This window comes from Myxocyprinus asiaticus, chromosome 19 (assembly GCF_019703515.2).
Source record: "Myxocyprinus asiaticus isolate MX2 ecotype Aquarium Trade chromosome 19, UBuf_Myxa_2, whole genome shotgun sequence".
NCBI lineage: Eukaryota > Metazoa > Chordata > Actinopteri > Cypriniformes > Catostomidae > Myxocyprinus > Myxocyprinus asiaticus.
The window spans coordinates 36,659,327-36,677,287 of NC_059362.1; the positions used below are offsets into that span (position 1 = coordinate 36,659,327).

The window sequence follows — 17,961 nt, forward strand, 5'->3', positions numbered from 1 at the left end:
GTATTAGTCCAGTTAAACAGTGCTGTAGGATTCATTATGGGGACAATGTTTACAGTGAGTGGAGAATTTAGTGAGAGGGAAAACACCATAGAACCAGTTAGAACCTTTTTCAATACAGATTTTATAGAGCATATTTACTGTATAACTTCCACTGCTGACAGCCTGCTCAGGGTTATAGGGGATTTAAACACCAGTGCAGCATACATTTCCCTTTTTAGGTGTTTTTCACTGATTTATATTTGATATACAATTATTGGCATGAATTAATTTCTTCCTACTTTGCTCTGTGACAAATAAAATAAAATTGCTCTTCCAATCTGGGAGACAGTGATAAAATATTTCTCCTAAATGTTATGAATAATAACGTTAGCTGTATCTGTGAATGAACAGATTGTGGCCTCTAACATAATTTGAATTGCAGATGCTTGTTGTTGTTTTATATATCTTTAAAATTGTTTAGCATCCTCCAGTTTAGGTTTCTAGGATTATAACACTTTATAAAGCATTTATAGACTTAGGCCTAACTGAAATGAATAAAAAATAATAATAATAACTTAATTACTTGTTTCATTTAAACACATCTTGACTGACATTATTGAACAAATTGTTTCTCACAAATAAAATGATTAAATAAACTCATAAATAAGGTTAATAATCTCATAGAAACATTAAAATAAGCCTTTGCAAACAATTTACTTGGTTTAAAACCAACTATTAATATTTCAATACTGAGAAAGAAAAGTGGGCATAATCAGAATTTTATGTTTCCTACTTAATTGAGTCATGCAGAAGTACTGTTTAAATAAAAGGCCCTTATTGTGTCTTTGAGAGACAGCCATATACTGTTAAAGTCAGTCTGCATGTTTGATCTGTCACTAGTGCATTAGAAAGATGTCTAAATTAGCTATAGAATGATAGAATTTAGAACATTTATCTGTGCTTTGAACTATACTCACTAAGCACTTGATTAGGAACACTATGTTCCTAATAAAGTTCAGGATGTGGTCTTCTGCTGTTGTAGCTTATTCACCTCAAGGTTCGATGTGTTGTGCATTCTGAGATACTATTCTGCTCACTACAATTGTACAGAGTGGTTATCTGAGTTACCGTAGCCTTTCTGTCAGCTCGAAAAAGTGTGTCCATTCTCCGTTGACCTCTCTCATCAACAAGGCATTTCCATCCGCAGAACTGCCACTCACTGGATGGTTTTTGGCACCATTCTGAGTCAACTCTACAGACTATTGTTTGTGAAAATCCCAGGAGTTCAGCAGTTACAGAAATACTCAAGCCAGCCTGACTGGCACCAACAATCATGCCACGGTCAAAATCACTGACATCAAATTTTTCCCCATTCCGATGGTTAATGTGAACTTTAACTGAAGCTCCTGACCTGTATCTGAATGAGTGTATGCATTGCACTGCTGCCACAAGATTGGCTGATTAAATAATCACATGAATAAATAGGTGTACAGGTGTTCCTAATAAAGTGCTCAGTGAGTGTATATAACCTACAGTATATAACTATAACCACAACAAAATCTTGACTAATCTTTTGATTTAAGAGCATAGGAGGTTCTGACCCTATGGCCTCATGTTAAAGTGCTTATCTATCATTCCTAGGTTGTGTGTTCCCAGGGGGTGTATTTTTAACCACTGCCTCTGTCAAAAAGAGAAAGGTAAAAAGCAGATAACTGACTACTCAGAAAATCACAAGTCAGTCCTGAGCCAGTTAGTATGGCACTAGAAGAAATAATTGAGCTTCATAAAGTTCTTTGGTAAGTGACATCTTATCTGACAGGTGAACTAATTGTACATGAAAAATATATGCAGAACAAAATGATCCCGTAACATTTGCAATGGATATTCATGTGTATATATTACACCACCCTATTGTGTTTGAATAAAAATTGGATTATATTCATTCATACACATTTTCATGAAAATGTTGAAGCAAAAGGCCTGTCTTACAATAACTGACATTGTTTTACTGTTATAGAAGTTGACAATTAAACTGTTAAAACAAAAATATGCAACAATGGTACCTTTAGGGGTAAAGTAGCTTGTCACAGGGGCAGTACTCTCAAAGGTACACTCACTCTATCCTTTACATGTCAATCAGGATGTGTTTGTACATTATTTGTCCCTAAAAGGTAAATATAAATGTAAAGTGGGTGTACCTTCGAGTGTACTGCCAAAGTGACAAGCTGTTGTACCCCTAATTTTTGCAATTTATTTATTTATTATTATTATTATTATTATTATTTGACAGTGTATAATAAGAAATCTATTCATATTACTCCATTTGCCCATTTCAACTTTGTCTGCATCTGTCAATAACTGTACCTGATTGGCTGATTAACAGAAGTGGTCATTTGGCCTAATGAAGTCCTAAATCTACTGACATCTTTGTCAATGGATAGTGCACATTTTCTGTTCTCAAACATCCTTTATAGAATTTTGAGTAAGTATTGTGTAAAATAAGTATTCATTTATATTCAGCAACTTTAATTCTGTTTGCTATATTTCCATTTTGTTAGCCACTAACCCCACTGTTCTCTATTATATAGGCCATTAAACAACCCATATCGGTTGACCACTAATCCTAATGGTTTCTTATATGACTTTTTGAATGAAATGCTTCATTTTGAACTTCAAATTAACCATTAGATTCACATCAATCAGTGTGAGCAGATAACTGCAAAGTATGAAATTGCTTCTACATATAGTAGTAGTCCTACACATATTTATTATTTTATGGATTGCACTTATCCTTTTACTGCTTTAATAGAGATAATTGACCAATTTGGTTGAACTTTGCTTGATCCAGTATAGGAGTGCTATTTAAGTTAATCCATATGTTTAATTTACTCTCACAGTGAAAAGCAAAAAAGTGCATGGGGAAATGGGTAGATAACCTGTTTAATCAATTATCCCAAATTACATTTAGATCCTGCTTCCCTAGAACAGTCATTTAGTTGTTTTACATGGTTTTTATCTCACAACTGAATGATTATTTCCCACCAACATATATGGACACAATGCACTCCATAACAAATACATTAATTTTAGATGTTCTCAACAGTCATACAATAATTATGTAATGCAGTTATTAAGAAGACAATATACAGTATGTGGTGAATCTAAAGTGCATGCAGCTGCTACTGATGTTATGTAATTTTTATATTTTACAATTTTTGCCATATTGGCGTCCACATGACTCAAATAGCCATTTGGAAGGCACAGGGAAATATATATGAGAAATTGATATTCATGTTGAATCCTAATCTGTTTATGCATATATTAATCTAATCACCACAGTTTACCCTTGAGTGTGCGACCTGTCTGATCTATCATCGTAGGCATTAACATCCGCTAGAAAGTGCCATGACTATGTCTCGATGCTCCTAAATGAAACAGAATGCAACCATAGGCAAAGTAAATTATTTTAGGAGTATCTCCTTAATATCCTTGACAGTCAAGCTCTCTGCTTAATTCCATTGGTGAAATCAAAACTGCTCACTTTATTTACCGAACATTCAATTACTGTATTAAGTGCACACTTCCCATCTATAAAAGTTATGTTTTCATCATTTGGCTGGAGCCAAAGCCTAGCATGAAAATGGAAATATGATTGATCTGAAAAGCAAACATGCAGCCTTACAATGACACAATAATGGAAACTCTGATTTCAATATTTTTTACAGATTTGATATATGATACAGGCAGAAAATGTATTTAGATTCAGGAGAAATGGAATTAGTCTTGTAATCATTGGGATATCCATTCTGTTGCAGTTGCAATAAGAATAATGCTTCCGAAATAAATCAAATTTCATTCACGGGCTCAAGCAGAGATGCAACTGTTTAAAAAACATGCATGCAATATTTACAACGGCAATTCTTTTGTCTTCCCTGCTTCAATAACCATCCCCTTTACCCAGCTGGGTCACCAAATGCTTTAATCAAACTTAAATGTAAGTCACCAGCTCTTCTGGGTCTAAGAAAACCAAAGGAGAGCTGTTCTGAGATCAGATGCTAAATACAGACTCCTGTGTTTTGGCCATGTCCATTGGCCACAGCGGGTGTACTCTTCCTGATGGATGTCATGCGAATAGCAGAGGTGCTTTGGAGGTAGCTGGTGTTGCGCTCTTCATATTTGCGCCGCATGCACATCAACTGGTTGTTGAAGTGCCTTCGGAAGCTCTCGCTCAACAGGTACAGTGCGAAAGGGTTAACACAGGAGCTAGAGAAGCTTAAAACGCGTGCCACAAGTGTGATAATGAGGTGTGACAGTGAAGAGTCGATTTGTCGATAGTTAAAGGAGCGGTACATGTAGAGAACATGGTTGGGGAACCAGCACAGCGCAAAAAGGCCCACGAACACCAGAACGATCTTGGCTAGACGCTTCCTTGTTTCCGTCTTAGGAAAAAATGAGAGAGAGAAATTAAGAGAAAGAGAATGTATGACAAAAAAAGATCACTCAATAAATCATGAAGTGCATTCTAGATGTGAAAAGTCAATAAAAATGCATGTATGTTCAGCAGTTGATGCCCCATTCTGAGTCTGGTAATTGATTTTCATCTACTGAAATCAACGTTTTGCAGACTGTAAAGGTGTTCTAGTTAGCAATTTGTTTTCATCTATGCAGGGGTGTAAACTAGACTTCTTGAGTAATCACTGAAGTATTATTGTGGGGAATTTGTACTCTACTTACAGTTTTTCTCAATCACTTTGGCAAAGTCGTCGAAGGACTATTAAACTTTGTCAAACTATATGACTAACTATATGAACATTAGGTCATTTGTTCACATGACTATAGTCATTTATAATTGCTTTGGCACAAAATGCATTGAGTAAGCCTTGCAGATCAAAATAGTTTGCATTCATTTGCTTTTGAATGATATTACTCTCAAATGCAATTATACACATGTTCATTGTGTAAATCCCTACATGCTAAATAGAACAACCAACAATCACAATAACCTGTCACACATATATTAGATACATAATAGTTATGTGGTATTGTTGTAATTGGTGTCAGATGGATAGACTTAAGCTAGATGGGGAACAACTCAATTTCCTCACAATTTAGAGCAATGTATGTACAGGTAAGAATTCATCATTGTACACTACACAGTGCTGTAATCTCCTTGTCTTTCAGTATTGACAAGTACAACCTGTATATGCAGAATATTTTACACAATGTGGGATATGACTAACTGTATGATTTACAATATCTACTGTAAATTATTTCCTAAATTGCTAAATTGCTATGCTATCTTTTATAGAGAGTAATGGAGCTGGAGGCTGATGAATCTCCACATATTTTTGTGTATGTTGATGAGGCAGGATTCAACTTGACCAAAGTCAGGAGACGTAGCCGTAATATTATTGGTCACCGAGCCACTGTTGATGTGCCAGGCCAGCGTGGAGGGAACATTACAATGTGTGCTGCCATATGTGGAAATGGTGTACTCAGCCACATTTCCATCATTGTCTCCTCATTTTCCTGGAAACTCTTTACAGGGATCTCATTCCTGAGAATGAGAGGGGGTTGGTAAGAAATGACTTGCCAATGTATGTTATAGTTTGGGACAATGTAAGTTTCCATCATTCAAATACAGTCAGGGAATGGTTTGTTGCCCACCCACATTTTTTGATGGAATTTCTCCCAAGATACTCCCCATTCCTAAATCCCACTGAGTTCTTTTCTGCATGGAGATGGAAGGTCTATGATCACCGTCCTCACGACCAGTTGTCCTTACTGGGTGCAATGGATGCTGGTTGTAAGGATATCACAGCAGATTGTTGTAGGGGGTGGCTGCGTCATGCCAAAATATTTTTTCCTCGTTGCATTGCAAAGGAGGATATCAGGTGTGATGTAGATTAAATGTTGTGGCCAGACAGAGAGGAGAGACTGGAAGACTCATGAGGTTGATGAACTTGCAGCATATTTTCTTTTTTCTTGCACATGTTGTAGTTCCTGAATTTTGCTGTTGTATATATTTTTTTCTGTATAAGCTTTCTTTACGTATTTTTGGTTGGCTGTAAAGTGTGTACATACAATGATGAGAAATGTCTGAATAAATGTTTTGTTGAAAGTATAGTGTGTGCCATGACTTTTTGACATCAATACTATTCAGCTGCCTACATATACAATGTTAGCAACTGGACAATATTACATAGTGGGTAACTATCACACTTTCAGTGTACACTGCCATTTGACAAGATGTCTTTGCATTTTGACTGTCTTGGTCTAAGCAATGATAAAGGAACCTTTTGTTTTGATGACAATGATTTATTCATTGATGGATTTATTTACATTTGAAACATGAGTTAATTCTTTTGATTGAGTAATCACCTTTTGCAGGTCATATAGAGTGGTGTGCTGAATGTACCACGTGATGTGAGGATTGTACTTAGAGTTTTGATAATTGTATGTTTGTTTCAGTAAATGTGCCAAATCGATTGAGAAAAACTGTAAGTATCAATGAAACTGAATAGTCTACCTATATTTTATACAATTACACTTCTAAAGAAATAAAACATATTTTTTGATGCACCTTTACAAGGTTTACACAATTTTGTGCATCAAAGTAACTTTAATTAGGAAATCTCCACTATCACATGATTTCATTAGTCCACTTAAAAATCTAAGGGAAATGTTTTTACTTTAAACAAGTACAATTAATCTGAAAACTTTTCTTTCTACTTTCAAGTATGTTATGTCCAACATAGTCCCATGACAAATCTTAATATTTCATTTGAGATGGCGAAATCGTAAGTTATCATAAGACTTGGCTTGTACAAAAATGTAACGTTTGTTCAAATACAATACAAGCATCAAATTTTAGCTAGCCTCCTATCCAACACTTTATTTTAACAAAGGAAACATCTGTAACCAAATTTGATATCTCGTTCCATATTTATTTATGCAATACAAATGACTGATGTGTGCCAATAACCTATAATACACTTTGTCTCAATCCAAACACCCAATGTTTCCTTTCTTCAAATTATTTTCCTACTAAAATCATGGTTTGGTTTTGGGTTTAGGTCAAATGGCTGGACTTTATGGTTATGTTTAGGTTAGGGTTCGGGTTAAACTTAATCATAATAACTTTGGGCCTTATTCATGAAACATGAGCAGAACTAATTTGTGTGTAAATGCATTCTTACATAAATTGTCCATTTGAATTTAATGGGGGGATTTACATAAGAATCATTTTACTAATGATTTACACATAAATTTGTTCTAATTGTGTTTTGTGAATATGGCGCATTTTTCACTGGTTCATTTATTTTTCAATATGGGAGTAAAAGTTTGACATAGTACCAATACTTAAAAGTAAGTAATACTTACAGAAAGTACTTTTTACACCCCTGCTCGTTGCTTTAAGCTTTAATTCAGTGATGATCCAAATCCCAAAATTTTAGTTAATAATGTGATGGGGTTTTGTTTTTTTTGTTGTTGTTTTTTTGGCTTTTTTTTTTTCAACTGTACAATAAGGTACATACCAAGTAATGTGAGAGATTTAAACCCAATATGTTCAGCCTTGTCATGCCATTCAGACAAATGCATGATAAATGCATGAACAAGATAGGCTTTGATCATGTCACTCATGAGAGGGTAAAACATTTTTTACCCTCGAAATATAAAATGCCATGTCTCTAAGAACTGTCAAGGGGCACTTTATGAAGGGTATCCTTCAATTCACCTTAGGCTCGTTTTACACTTTTTCTTAAAATGTTTATGGTTTGGTTCATGGTTTACGGGATAGTTCACCCAAAAATGAAAATATTCATCCTCATTTCCTCAACCTAGTGCCATTCCAGCCCGATCTCATGAAAAGTCGTACATCATTTACGAGTTGGCTATTTCGTATGGTCTCACAAGATGTTGTTCGCATATACTCATACGACTTCATCATGTGCAAATTCCTGGATGTCTAATGCGGAAGTAAGCGTGTGGTCCATGCACGAGGCGTTAAGGACATATTTATTAATATTATGCCCTAACCCAAACCCCTTATCTAAACTTAACTAATCAGTAGAGTGTGTAAACATGATTGGAAGCTGTTGTGTGTGACAGAAGCAAGTAATTGTCGTGTATTAGGTGGAAACGATGTCCAGCGATGTCATTGGCAGTAGTGAAAGTCGTAGGAATTCAAATGAATGCAGTCGCACAATATCATACGAATTAGCCAAATTTAGAAAAGTCGTACGGATCCTGACGATTTTGCCGTGAGAGTGTGTTGGCCATTCCAAATGTTTATGACTTTGTTTCTTCTGCTGAACACAAACAAAGATTTTTAGAAGAATATCTCAGCTCTGTAGGTCCATACAATGCCAGTAGATGGGTCCTAAAATTTGAAGCTCCAAAAGGACATAAAGGTAGCATAAAAGTAATCCACACATCTCCACTTTCGCATTCTTTTTCTTTTGTTTTTGCCGATTTGCATTCTTCATGCATATTGTCACCTACTGGGCAGGGAGGAGAATTACAATTATTGTCACCCTCACCTAACATATCGCTTCTGAAGGTATGGATTTAACAACTGGAGTCTTATGGACAACTTTTATGCTGCCTTTATGTACATTTTTGAGCATCAAAATTTTGGTAATAACCATTAACTTACTTACATTTTGAGGACCTACATAACTGAAATATTCTTCTAAAAATGTTTGTTTTGGGGTGAGAAAATTATGAGAAAATTTTCATTTTTTGAGTTAACTATCTCTTTAAGGAATCTCGTTAAAGATCATCATAAAAGGGGCAAATTTGATTTAGAACAGCTGTAACTTCAAAATAAGATTTAATTGTAATTGACTGACAAGCTCTTTTTTGAGGCTGTATTGTCAGCCACATGTTCTTCACTATAGCATCTGGTTTCATGTCTATCACATACAGTATGTTTTTGTTTTTTTCTGAAAACGTTAAGTAAATGAACTTGACCCATACTGACCAAATGAAAACTTGAAATATGTAAGGCTATTTGCATCCATATTTAACATCTGGAGCCTGAATATATGCTATGTTCCTCATATCTTTGTCTGTACACAATAAAAATCTGTCTCAACCTAGTCACGTCTTTGATATTTAATACATGATTAATGGAAAAGGCAAAATATGCAACCAAATTCCTGAAGAAGAGCTTGTGTTTTATAAACAGAAGAAAATGAATATGCTACCAATGCATACTTTATTTTCTTCCCTTGAATCTCTTACCTGTCTTTTGGAGTGCTCACTAATCTCACCCGGCATATCGTGAGCACTCTTGATAAGTGTCCTTGCGATGTGGTAGTAGTAGACAGAGATAATGCTCAGAGGGATAAGGAAGTAGACGAGGAATATCATAATTGAGTGTATCTTAGGATGCATCTCATTGGAGAGTGGATATGGCACACAGGCAGTGAACGTCATGTTCTTGTCTGGCATATGAACCACCTGTGAGAAGACAGCCTCAGGGATAGCCAGCAGCACCGAGACAACCCATATAGTGATGGCCTTCAAGCAGGTCCAGAATACTGCACTGGAGGTCTGGATATCCATAGGGTTCACAATAGCTTTGTGTCTAAGAGGGACATATGGGAGGAATCATCAGCACACTGATTGCTGTGTCTTTCATCCAGGTTGAGGATGGATGAAAGAGAAAATTGGCTTGTTTATCATCAATTTATCATTGCTAGAGGGACACACCACGGCTTATCTGAAGTCAGAATTGATTCAGTGCTGAGGTTTATAGTCAGGGTGTCGTGTCAGTTCAAAAGGTTTGTTCTGATATCACACCAGGTTATGAGGCTTTTTATGCATTCTACACCTGTTATGAATTAAACAACAGTTTTGAGATTAAGGACAAAAGGAAGGCTAGAGACATTTTTGACTTTTGTAATTGCTGCCTATTCAGTCTCATTCCATGACCTTAGGATGCCAACTGTCATCTCACAGGGATCAATTTTCCTTATTGGATTAGAATTTGATTACTCCGTCAACACAGCCATGATGGGAAATTAAACACTCTGTGAATTTGTATTGTGTTGCACATTTTTCTTTGCTTAAAAGCACGGTGCTACTTCCAAAGCTTATTACACTTTTAAATAATAATATTCATATTGTGATTTGAGTACTCATGGATTTTTTTGATTTTCTTTCTACTTGTTTCTCATTACTCACAAATCTTTTTCAAATATAAGGGGGGAATATTCCTGGTTCAATACAGTTTAAGCCCAATCAGCAGCATTTGTGGCATAATGTTGATTATCACAAAAAGTATTGTTGACTCATTCCTCCTTTTCTTAAAAAAAAAATCTAAAATCTGGGTTCCATGAGACACTTAAAATGGAAGTGAATGGGGCCAATCTGTAAACGCTAAAATATATGTTCCAAAAGCATAGCAACAGGATGTAAACAATATGTGTGTTAACATGATTTTAGTGTGATAAAACTGCTTACTAACTAACTGTGTAAATAATATGCAATTTTACAACTTCGTTGCCATGACGATGTAGCACTTTAAAGGCTAAAACCCTAAAAGGACTGTAAAAAATTAAGATTTAAACAACTTTACAGCTCAAATAATACACAAGTTTTAACAGACAAATGTATTTAAGTGATTTTATAAAATTATAAGATTCACATTTCTGCTTTTAAGCCCTCCAAACATTGGCCCCATTCACTTCCATTGTAAGTGCCTCACTGTAACACAGATTTTTTCTTTTTTCAAAAAATATTTTTTTTATGGTAATCAGCATTATGCCACAAATGCCGTTGAGTGAGCTTAACTTAATATTCCTTTATATTTTATATCTCCCCAAATAATATTTAGTTTCAGCCCATTCAGGTTCATTCTATGACTGTTCTATGTTAATAAAATTAAGATGCCAACTGTCCTCATACAGATATAATTTTTCCTTATTGGATAAGCTTATTATATGACAATCACTGAAGAATTTGATAATTTCAGCAACACAGCAAAGATGGGAAATTACAAACTCTACACATTATCTTTTTTTTTTTCTTTGCTTCTACTTCAAACATATGTTGTGTATTATTCTTTAGTCCTACTTCCAAAGGTTGTTACACTTTTGAATGATAATGTTAAAGCCATAAAGATTATTAAAGTTTTTTTCATGGGGAACTAATTCAGACTGGTTTACAATTTGATTTGTGTACTCAAGTATTTTATTTGGTTTTCTTTCTACTTATTTTTCATTACTGACAAATAATTTGAGGGAATATATTAGTTATGTAAAATGTACTCTCAAAATGTACACCAAATTTCTTACATCTTGTACTGTTTGGATTTTTGCATCATCCCTGCTAAATAGAAAATGAAATATTTTCTAAGATAAGTGAACCTGAACAACCTTTTGCACTGGGAATAAGAAATACCAACTCCAAAACTTCATGATCAAAGTAATAAATCTCCAGGCTGATATCTTTCTATCCAAAAGAAAAGCTATCCTGTAGGAAATATGATGTAAAAAGATGTGTGTTTCCTTTACACAATCTTTCAGACATTCTGCTTGAGGTGGGAAGTCTACAGAGAAAAAAATCTACTTTCACCTATTGACAAACCAGCATGGCTTGATCTGCTCGACAGTGTCTTTTAGATATGCTACCGCCATCATCTCTTAGGTAAATGGAAATCTCAAATGACAGTATATCCTCACCCTGACTTTTCTCGTCCACCAGGCTTCACTGCCCTAGGCTTGCTCTTTCCTCTCTTAAAGAGCACCGATTATGGTTTTTAAATGTGCCTAATTTTGTTTTAAAGGTCTCATACAATAGATTTACATGCATCCAAGGTAAAAAAAACTTTAATTTGCTCATAATTTAAATTGCAGCATTACCTTTTTTTCCCAGTGTCAAAAACGACTCCTTCAATGATCCGTTCTAAAGGATTCATTCTAAAGTCCTCCTTTCAGAGAGCCTACTCTGCTCTGATTGGTCAGATGTCCCAGTCTGTTGTGATTGGTCTACCGTTAGTGTAGTGTTTGAGGGTGGGTCAAAGCTGCTCGCGAGCACCCAATGAAGACCAGATGCTGGTTTTTTGTTACCAAATTACGTAGGTTAGGAAGTAAGTCTGGAATTACTAACAACTTGTTTCAGGTGTTCAGAATCGGTTCTTTCTTCAGGGAGTCAATAACACCATTTGTCGTGCACTTTGATTTTTGAAACTTTGCAGACTTTTTTACATTCACAAACAGCTATATAACACACTATATGAAAGGTAATATTTGAAAAACCATAATAGGTGCTCTTTAATGAACATGAACAGCCATGCCTGAGGCAAGGGTTAGCAGGGGAGTGCCACAACAGAGATTATTTAGCAGAGATGGGCCACTTCTATTAAAATGAATGGGAAAAATTGGAATGCTCAACCAAGGAGCTCTGAGCATCCAATGGTCAACAGATGTAGAAAGGAAGTTCCACCTTAGAGTTAAAAGAGCCAATCACCTTTTAGATACAGACATCATCTGTCAATCAACACTAGAACGCGCATGCGCATAAGCTATGCAAGCCCGGAAAATTTTGGTTTTTCGTGTAATCTGAGGTAAAGGTATTGTACAATTTACAATACCAGTATTATCCGATTTTATTGCTGATTTGAAATATGTTCTTTGATCATAATCTTGACCAACCGTTTTTGAGATTTTGGTCTTTCTCCATTCAAGTAGATAGAGCTGCACTGATATGACTGGAAATAGCCTCCCAAGAGCATTTCAAAGATGGCTGACAGTGGACTGACTTGCTAAAAAGACTTTGGTCACGATCACAGCTTGAACATATGAACTGACTAACATGTAAATTAACTTGATTTTATTTCATGCATGACTGTGAATGTTGAGTAAGTGCTCATCAGATTACAGTCTTTAAATCAATTGTTTGGGTAGGGATAAATGGGTCTGTTTTCTGTCGCTCTTATAGTACAGCAGACTATAAAAGCCATCACATCCATGTGGAGGGAATGAAGAACATCCACACTTTCCACCTTTCGTCCGGCAGAGGCTCCTCAAATCTATCATGTTGGACCAAAGACCCAACACAGGAGATTATTAATTACAACCAGAACATTAACTACATTTTGCATCACAATGGACATTTTGGTGACTGGAACTGTGAATGTAGCCTACAAATCAATACCAATAAATGAGAACTACTTGGACCCCAGGGTAGTGGTATAATCATTGTGAAACAAATTAACTTTCTGGTGCTTCAAACAATAAACAGACAGTCCGCTGGGAAGAGCAGGAAATCAACCTAGAAAAGGTCATTACCTAGCCACAGCCCCAAGCACTGAAAACAGAAGGATAAGACAAAGTGGGACAGAGGGGACACTGCCCATCTTCACCATAGAGCCTCAGCCACATGAATTGTCAAGCTCTTGCTTCAGTCATGCAGCCAGAAATGAAACTGTCAGTTGATAAAGCAATAATATTAAGTTGCCAATCATGTAGGATTGAAGCACTGTAATCTGCAAAGGAAAACCTCTGAATTTTGCAGATACAGGTACATTTAATGGGATGTAAAATTTGGGAATTATGCATGTGATAAATGTTTATACATGTGTAGAATTTCTTAAATATAGAATAATCTTAAAGGCAAGGCAGATTTCACACAAAGCTTTCCCCTAAGACTATCTCTATAGGCTATTAAGATGTTTCTGTTATTTACAGCAGCCTTTGTCCCATGTGGTTATGAAAATATTGCATTTCTGTAATAAAATTTGCTGCAGTATGGGTAAATCAAAATAATAATGTCAGGGGTTGGCTCTAAAGATGAATTCTAGCCTTCAAATCAATATGTGTTTTAAGAATATGATAACAACTGCCTAATAAATCTTTTATTACCTGTGTAATGTCAAGAACAGTTTAAATAAATTTGCTCTCAGCTACAGGTGCTTAATAAGAAGGTTTACAGATTAATATAGTAAGTACACATCATTTTCCTGTGATTTTACATTCTGCAACCTGAAGAAAAAAAAAAGAGAAAGAAAAAAATACCTTTGTTTAACCCTATAAAGATTTTTGTATCCGAGAGGACACAAACATTTAAAAGTCTGGGAAGAGGACCAGTAAATGAGTCAGCCCAATTTTTGTGGAAAATATTGAAAAGGGGGGCCCTGCAAATACTGAGGACCTGTAACTTTGTAAATTTAGTCTGGTTCAACTCACATTATTTATCCAAATGTGGCATGGCACATTTTTTTTTTTTTTTTTTTTTTTTTTGAGAAGGCAGCTGACCTTGAGGCATATGTACCCATCTTATCTTTTAAATTCTTTTAAATTCTTTTCATGATTTCTACAAGCTGTAAAATTGAAAATAAAAGCAAAATGTAAAAAAAAAAAAAAAAAAAAAAAAAAGCATGGAAATGTATTATGTGTGCCCTAATATGCTGGAAAATAATTAATTTTTATTCATGCCCTTTTACGGGTTAATGGTGTGATAAATTATAAATTGGAAAGTCAAAGTACTTTTCCTATGTGTTTAAGGCTATCAGTTGCAACGACATTTCTCTTGTTTGCTTGAGTGGTTGCTGTTTGCATGCAGTAAGCTACATTGAAAAAACGTGTAGATTATGAAAAGGGGTATGCTACCATTTAAATTAACTGGTTTGATTCAATTCAAAAATGGTATTTAAAATGTCTGAATCAACCTGAATACACTAGTTACACCACCTTCATTTTAAGGGCGTAGAAATAACAATTGCAGGTTACTACTTTTTACGGTGTATAGTCAATGTGGCAGTGACTGCAGTTCATTCATGATTTTTCTCCCTTACCTGTCTGCGCTTAGTGCCGTTAGAGTGAAAACGGAGACTCCAACCGAGGTGAGCTGAATCACCGGGATCATCTTACAAGCGACTGTTCCAAAAATCCACTCTTCATAGAAATACCGGAACGCGTCCACTGGCACACAAGTGACCAAAAGCAAAATATCTCCCACGGCCAAGCTGGAAATGAAAATGTTGGGCACACTTCGCATCGCGCTGGTTGTGATGAATATTTTCACAAGTGTGATGTTGCCCAGCAAACCAACCGTTATTATAAGTATGTAAACTGACGGGATAACGCATCGAAGGATAAAATGCACTGTTTCCCCTCCATCTGATGTCCAATCGTCTGTGAAGTTCTCATAGGCTGAGGTATCCTCAGAGAAAGTGATGTTTTTGAAAGTGTGATCCATGTTTAATGGAGTTTAATAGAGCAAAGGAGTTAGGAATAAAGGAATTTAAAGTTCCCCGGCGTGGGAGAAATGTGTTGTCCGCACAACTTAGTGCTGAAATGAGCGATGTCTTCAGCCGCGTCCCTAAAGTTGACTGGCTTCTTTAATTGACAGGCAGGAGCAAGTGAAGGGGGAGGCGCAGTCGCTCATCAGTAGAGCGAACGAGGATTATACTTTGTGGACATGTCAGGTGCAACTTTTGTCCGCGCACCTTTGTCGCAGTTCGGCTGTGGCTCTTTCATGCTCTTTTGATGCCTCGCTGGGGGATTTACTGAGGAAAGAACTGCAATAAATACGTAATCAGAAAACCAGCTGGGTCTGGACAACTGGAGTATAGAATAGCAGGTAGAGAGAGAGAGAGAGAGAGAGAGAGAGAGAGATAGACCCTTGCAAAAAATCTGGCGCACGTGGCTTAAGAGAGGATTTCTTTATTTTTTATTCTTTTTTTAATTTTTAATTTTTTTATTTTTTTATTTATTTATTTTTTTTGCTAGCGTCTTTTGGAGATGGGCATCAAAGAGGCCTAACCTTCATTCAAGTTTATGTTATGTCATGCTCACTAATTAAAGGTATAGCTATGGAGATGGGATTGTTGCATATTAAAATACAAATGGAAAGAGATTCACAAATAGAAAGTTGGTTCACAAATACATTGAATGAGATACACAAATAAATATAATGAGTTTCACAAAAATGAAGTGAATTCACAAATAAAAAACACAAACATTTTTTACAATGTAAAATATTTCTCCCCAATTTGGCATGCACAATTTCCAATGCACTCTAAGTCCTCGTGGTGGCGTAGTGACTTGCCTCAATCCGGGTGGCGGAAGACGAATCTCAGTTGCCGCCACATCTGAGACCGTCAATCCACACATCTCATCACGTGGCTTGTTGACCGTGTTACCACGGAGACCTAGTGCGTGTGGAGGCTCACCCACCACGTGCCCCACCGAGAGTGAGAACCACATTATAGCAACCACGAGGAGGTTAACCCAACGTGACTCTACCCACCCTAGCAACCAGGCCAACTGGTTGCTTAGGAAGCCTGACTGGAGTCACTCAGCACGCCCTGGATTCAAACTTGCGACACCAGGTGTGGTAGTCAGCGTCTTTACTTGCTTAGCTATCCAGGCCCCCCACAAATATATTTTTTAACTCACAAACACAACTCTGTCCAACATTCATTTGTGAATCGCACATTTATTTGTGGATCGCTTCCTGTGCATTTGTAGATCGCTACAGGCATTTTACCGATTTTGAAACAAATCTAGCATCAAGATGTGCACACAAATCTACAAATAGGTGGACTCCACCCATCGTCTACTCAAGCCAATCAGATAACAGCCACATTACTCGGTCCAATCGTAGCACTTTCTATCTTCAACCAATCATGCTTCGTTTTACTATCAGGGCAGTGCTCAGTCACAGTGCTCTCATGAGTATGGAATCAAGCACATACAGATAAGCTCCAAAGCCGCAAACATTTAAAGAAACGGACGCCATCAGAGGAATACCGTGACTTAAAGTTCGTATCATTTTCTCTCGGTTATAAACACATGTAGTGTCTTGTTAAATATCTGACAGCTGAAAATTGCCCATTTGTAGAGTGGCTTGATCATTAGCTTTATAGCTAACCTGGCTGACTGTATGAGTCTTCTATTTTAATTTTAACCAAATTTCTTGACTGAAATGTGTCTTCAAATCCTTTACTCTTAATGTTACATGGCAGATCCAAACAGACACACTACTAGACACTACAAAAGATCAGTAGTACAGATAGTGTCTTTATAAAACATGAATCATATTAGATGATCTTAGGAGCACAAACCATAAATTAATACCTTGAATTACACAGTGTACAAGATCTGCTATGGCATTAATTTGTTTTCACATTATGTTAATGTATTAAAAAAAACAATCATTTAAGTCATATTTCAAAGAATTTATATTTTTAGCACTTAGTGTTATGGCAGACCAGTCCAGTGTTACTCACAATAAATAATTATGTTAACCCTGTAAAACAATGCGTGTTTCAATTATTTACTCAGGAAGCATATGGGCTGTGAGATACAGGAGGACAATAATAATAATAATAATAATAATAATACAGTTGCGAGAAAACTGGAGAACTGGTGCTCTCTGCTCCACATCACAAAAAGATGGAAACAGTTGTGGGATTCTTGTGCTGCTGGTGGAAAGACATCACAAAGGTCCATGGCTCAATATTGTTTGTGTAACATGTTCTTTTCTCTACAGTAATTGTTTTTAACGTTTAACTGTTATTTTTTCCAATCATTTGTGCAGAATGCTTTTACCCTGATTAGGATTATCCGTCCCAGACAACTGATACTACACCATGACGTGGCAATGATGATGTTCATATTCAACAAAATCGAGCAAAATGCCAGCACTCCAGTTGTAATGTTCAGTTCCAGAGTTTGTGTGTGTGTAAATACATGTACTCAAATGTATTGTCTTTTGTAGTTACATGCATGACATCCTATAATGACGGTCCGCCTCTGATGATGACATCGAGCTTTACGCTGATAGCGTAATGTGTTTCATCAAAAAGTGTGTGGAGGACGTGGTTCCGACCAGAACCATACGGATCTATCCGAATCAGAAACCATGGATAAATAACGATGTTCGTGCGGCACTTAATGTGCGGACCTCCGCTTTTAATTCCGGGAATGCGGAGGAGCAAAAACAAGCCAGTTATGCCCTCCGAAA

General features: G+C 36.3%; 1 protein-coding gene across 1 annotated transcript; it reads right to left on the reverse strand.

Moving 5' to 3' along the window:
• Window positions 1-4,034: 4,034 nt before the first annotated feature.
• Window positions 4,035-15,189, reverse strand: nmbr (neuromedin B receptor). The gene is made up of 3 exons (XM_051644951.1): window positions 14,786-15,189; window positions 9,229-9,574; window positions 4,035-4,418 (listed from the first exon to the last, which is right to left on the reverse strand). The coding sequence occupies exons 1-3, from the start codon at window positions 15,187-15,189 to the stop codon at window positions 4,035-4,037; spliced, it is 1,134 nt and encodes a 377-aa protein (XP_051500911.1).
• Window positions 15,190-17,961: the final 2,772 nt, after the last annotated feature.

What these genes read in the sequence shown, in the direction of transcription:
- nmbr (XM_051644951.1), bottom strand. Translation starts at nt 15,189, where the DNA reads ATGGATCACACTTTCAAAAACATCACTTTCTCTGAGGATACCTCAGCC. An exon ending in ACGGCACTAAGCGCAGACAG is followed by an intron (nt 9,575 to 14,785) that starts GTAAGGGAGAAA and finishes TGTCCCTCTTAG; the next exon opens with ACACAAAGCTATTGTGAACC. An exon ending in GTGAGCACTCCAAAAGACAG is followed by an intron (nt 4,419 to 9,228) that starts GTAAGAGATTCA and finishes TTTTTTCCTAAG; the next exon opens with ACGGAAACAAGGAAGCGTCT.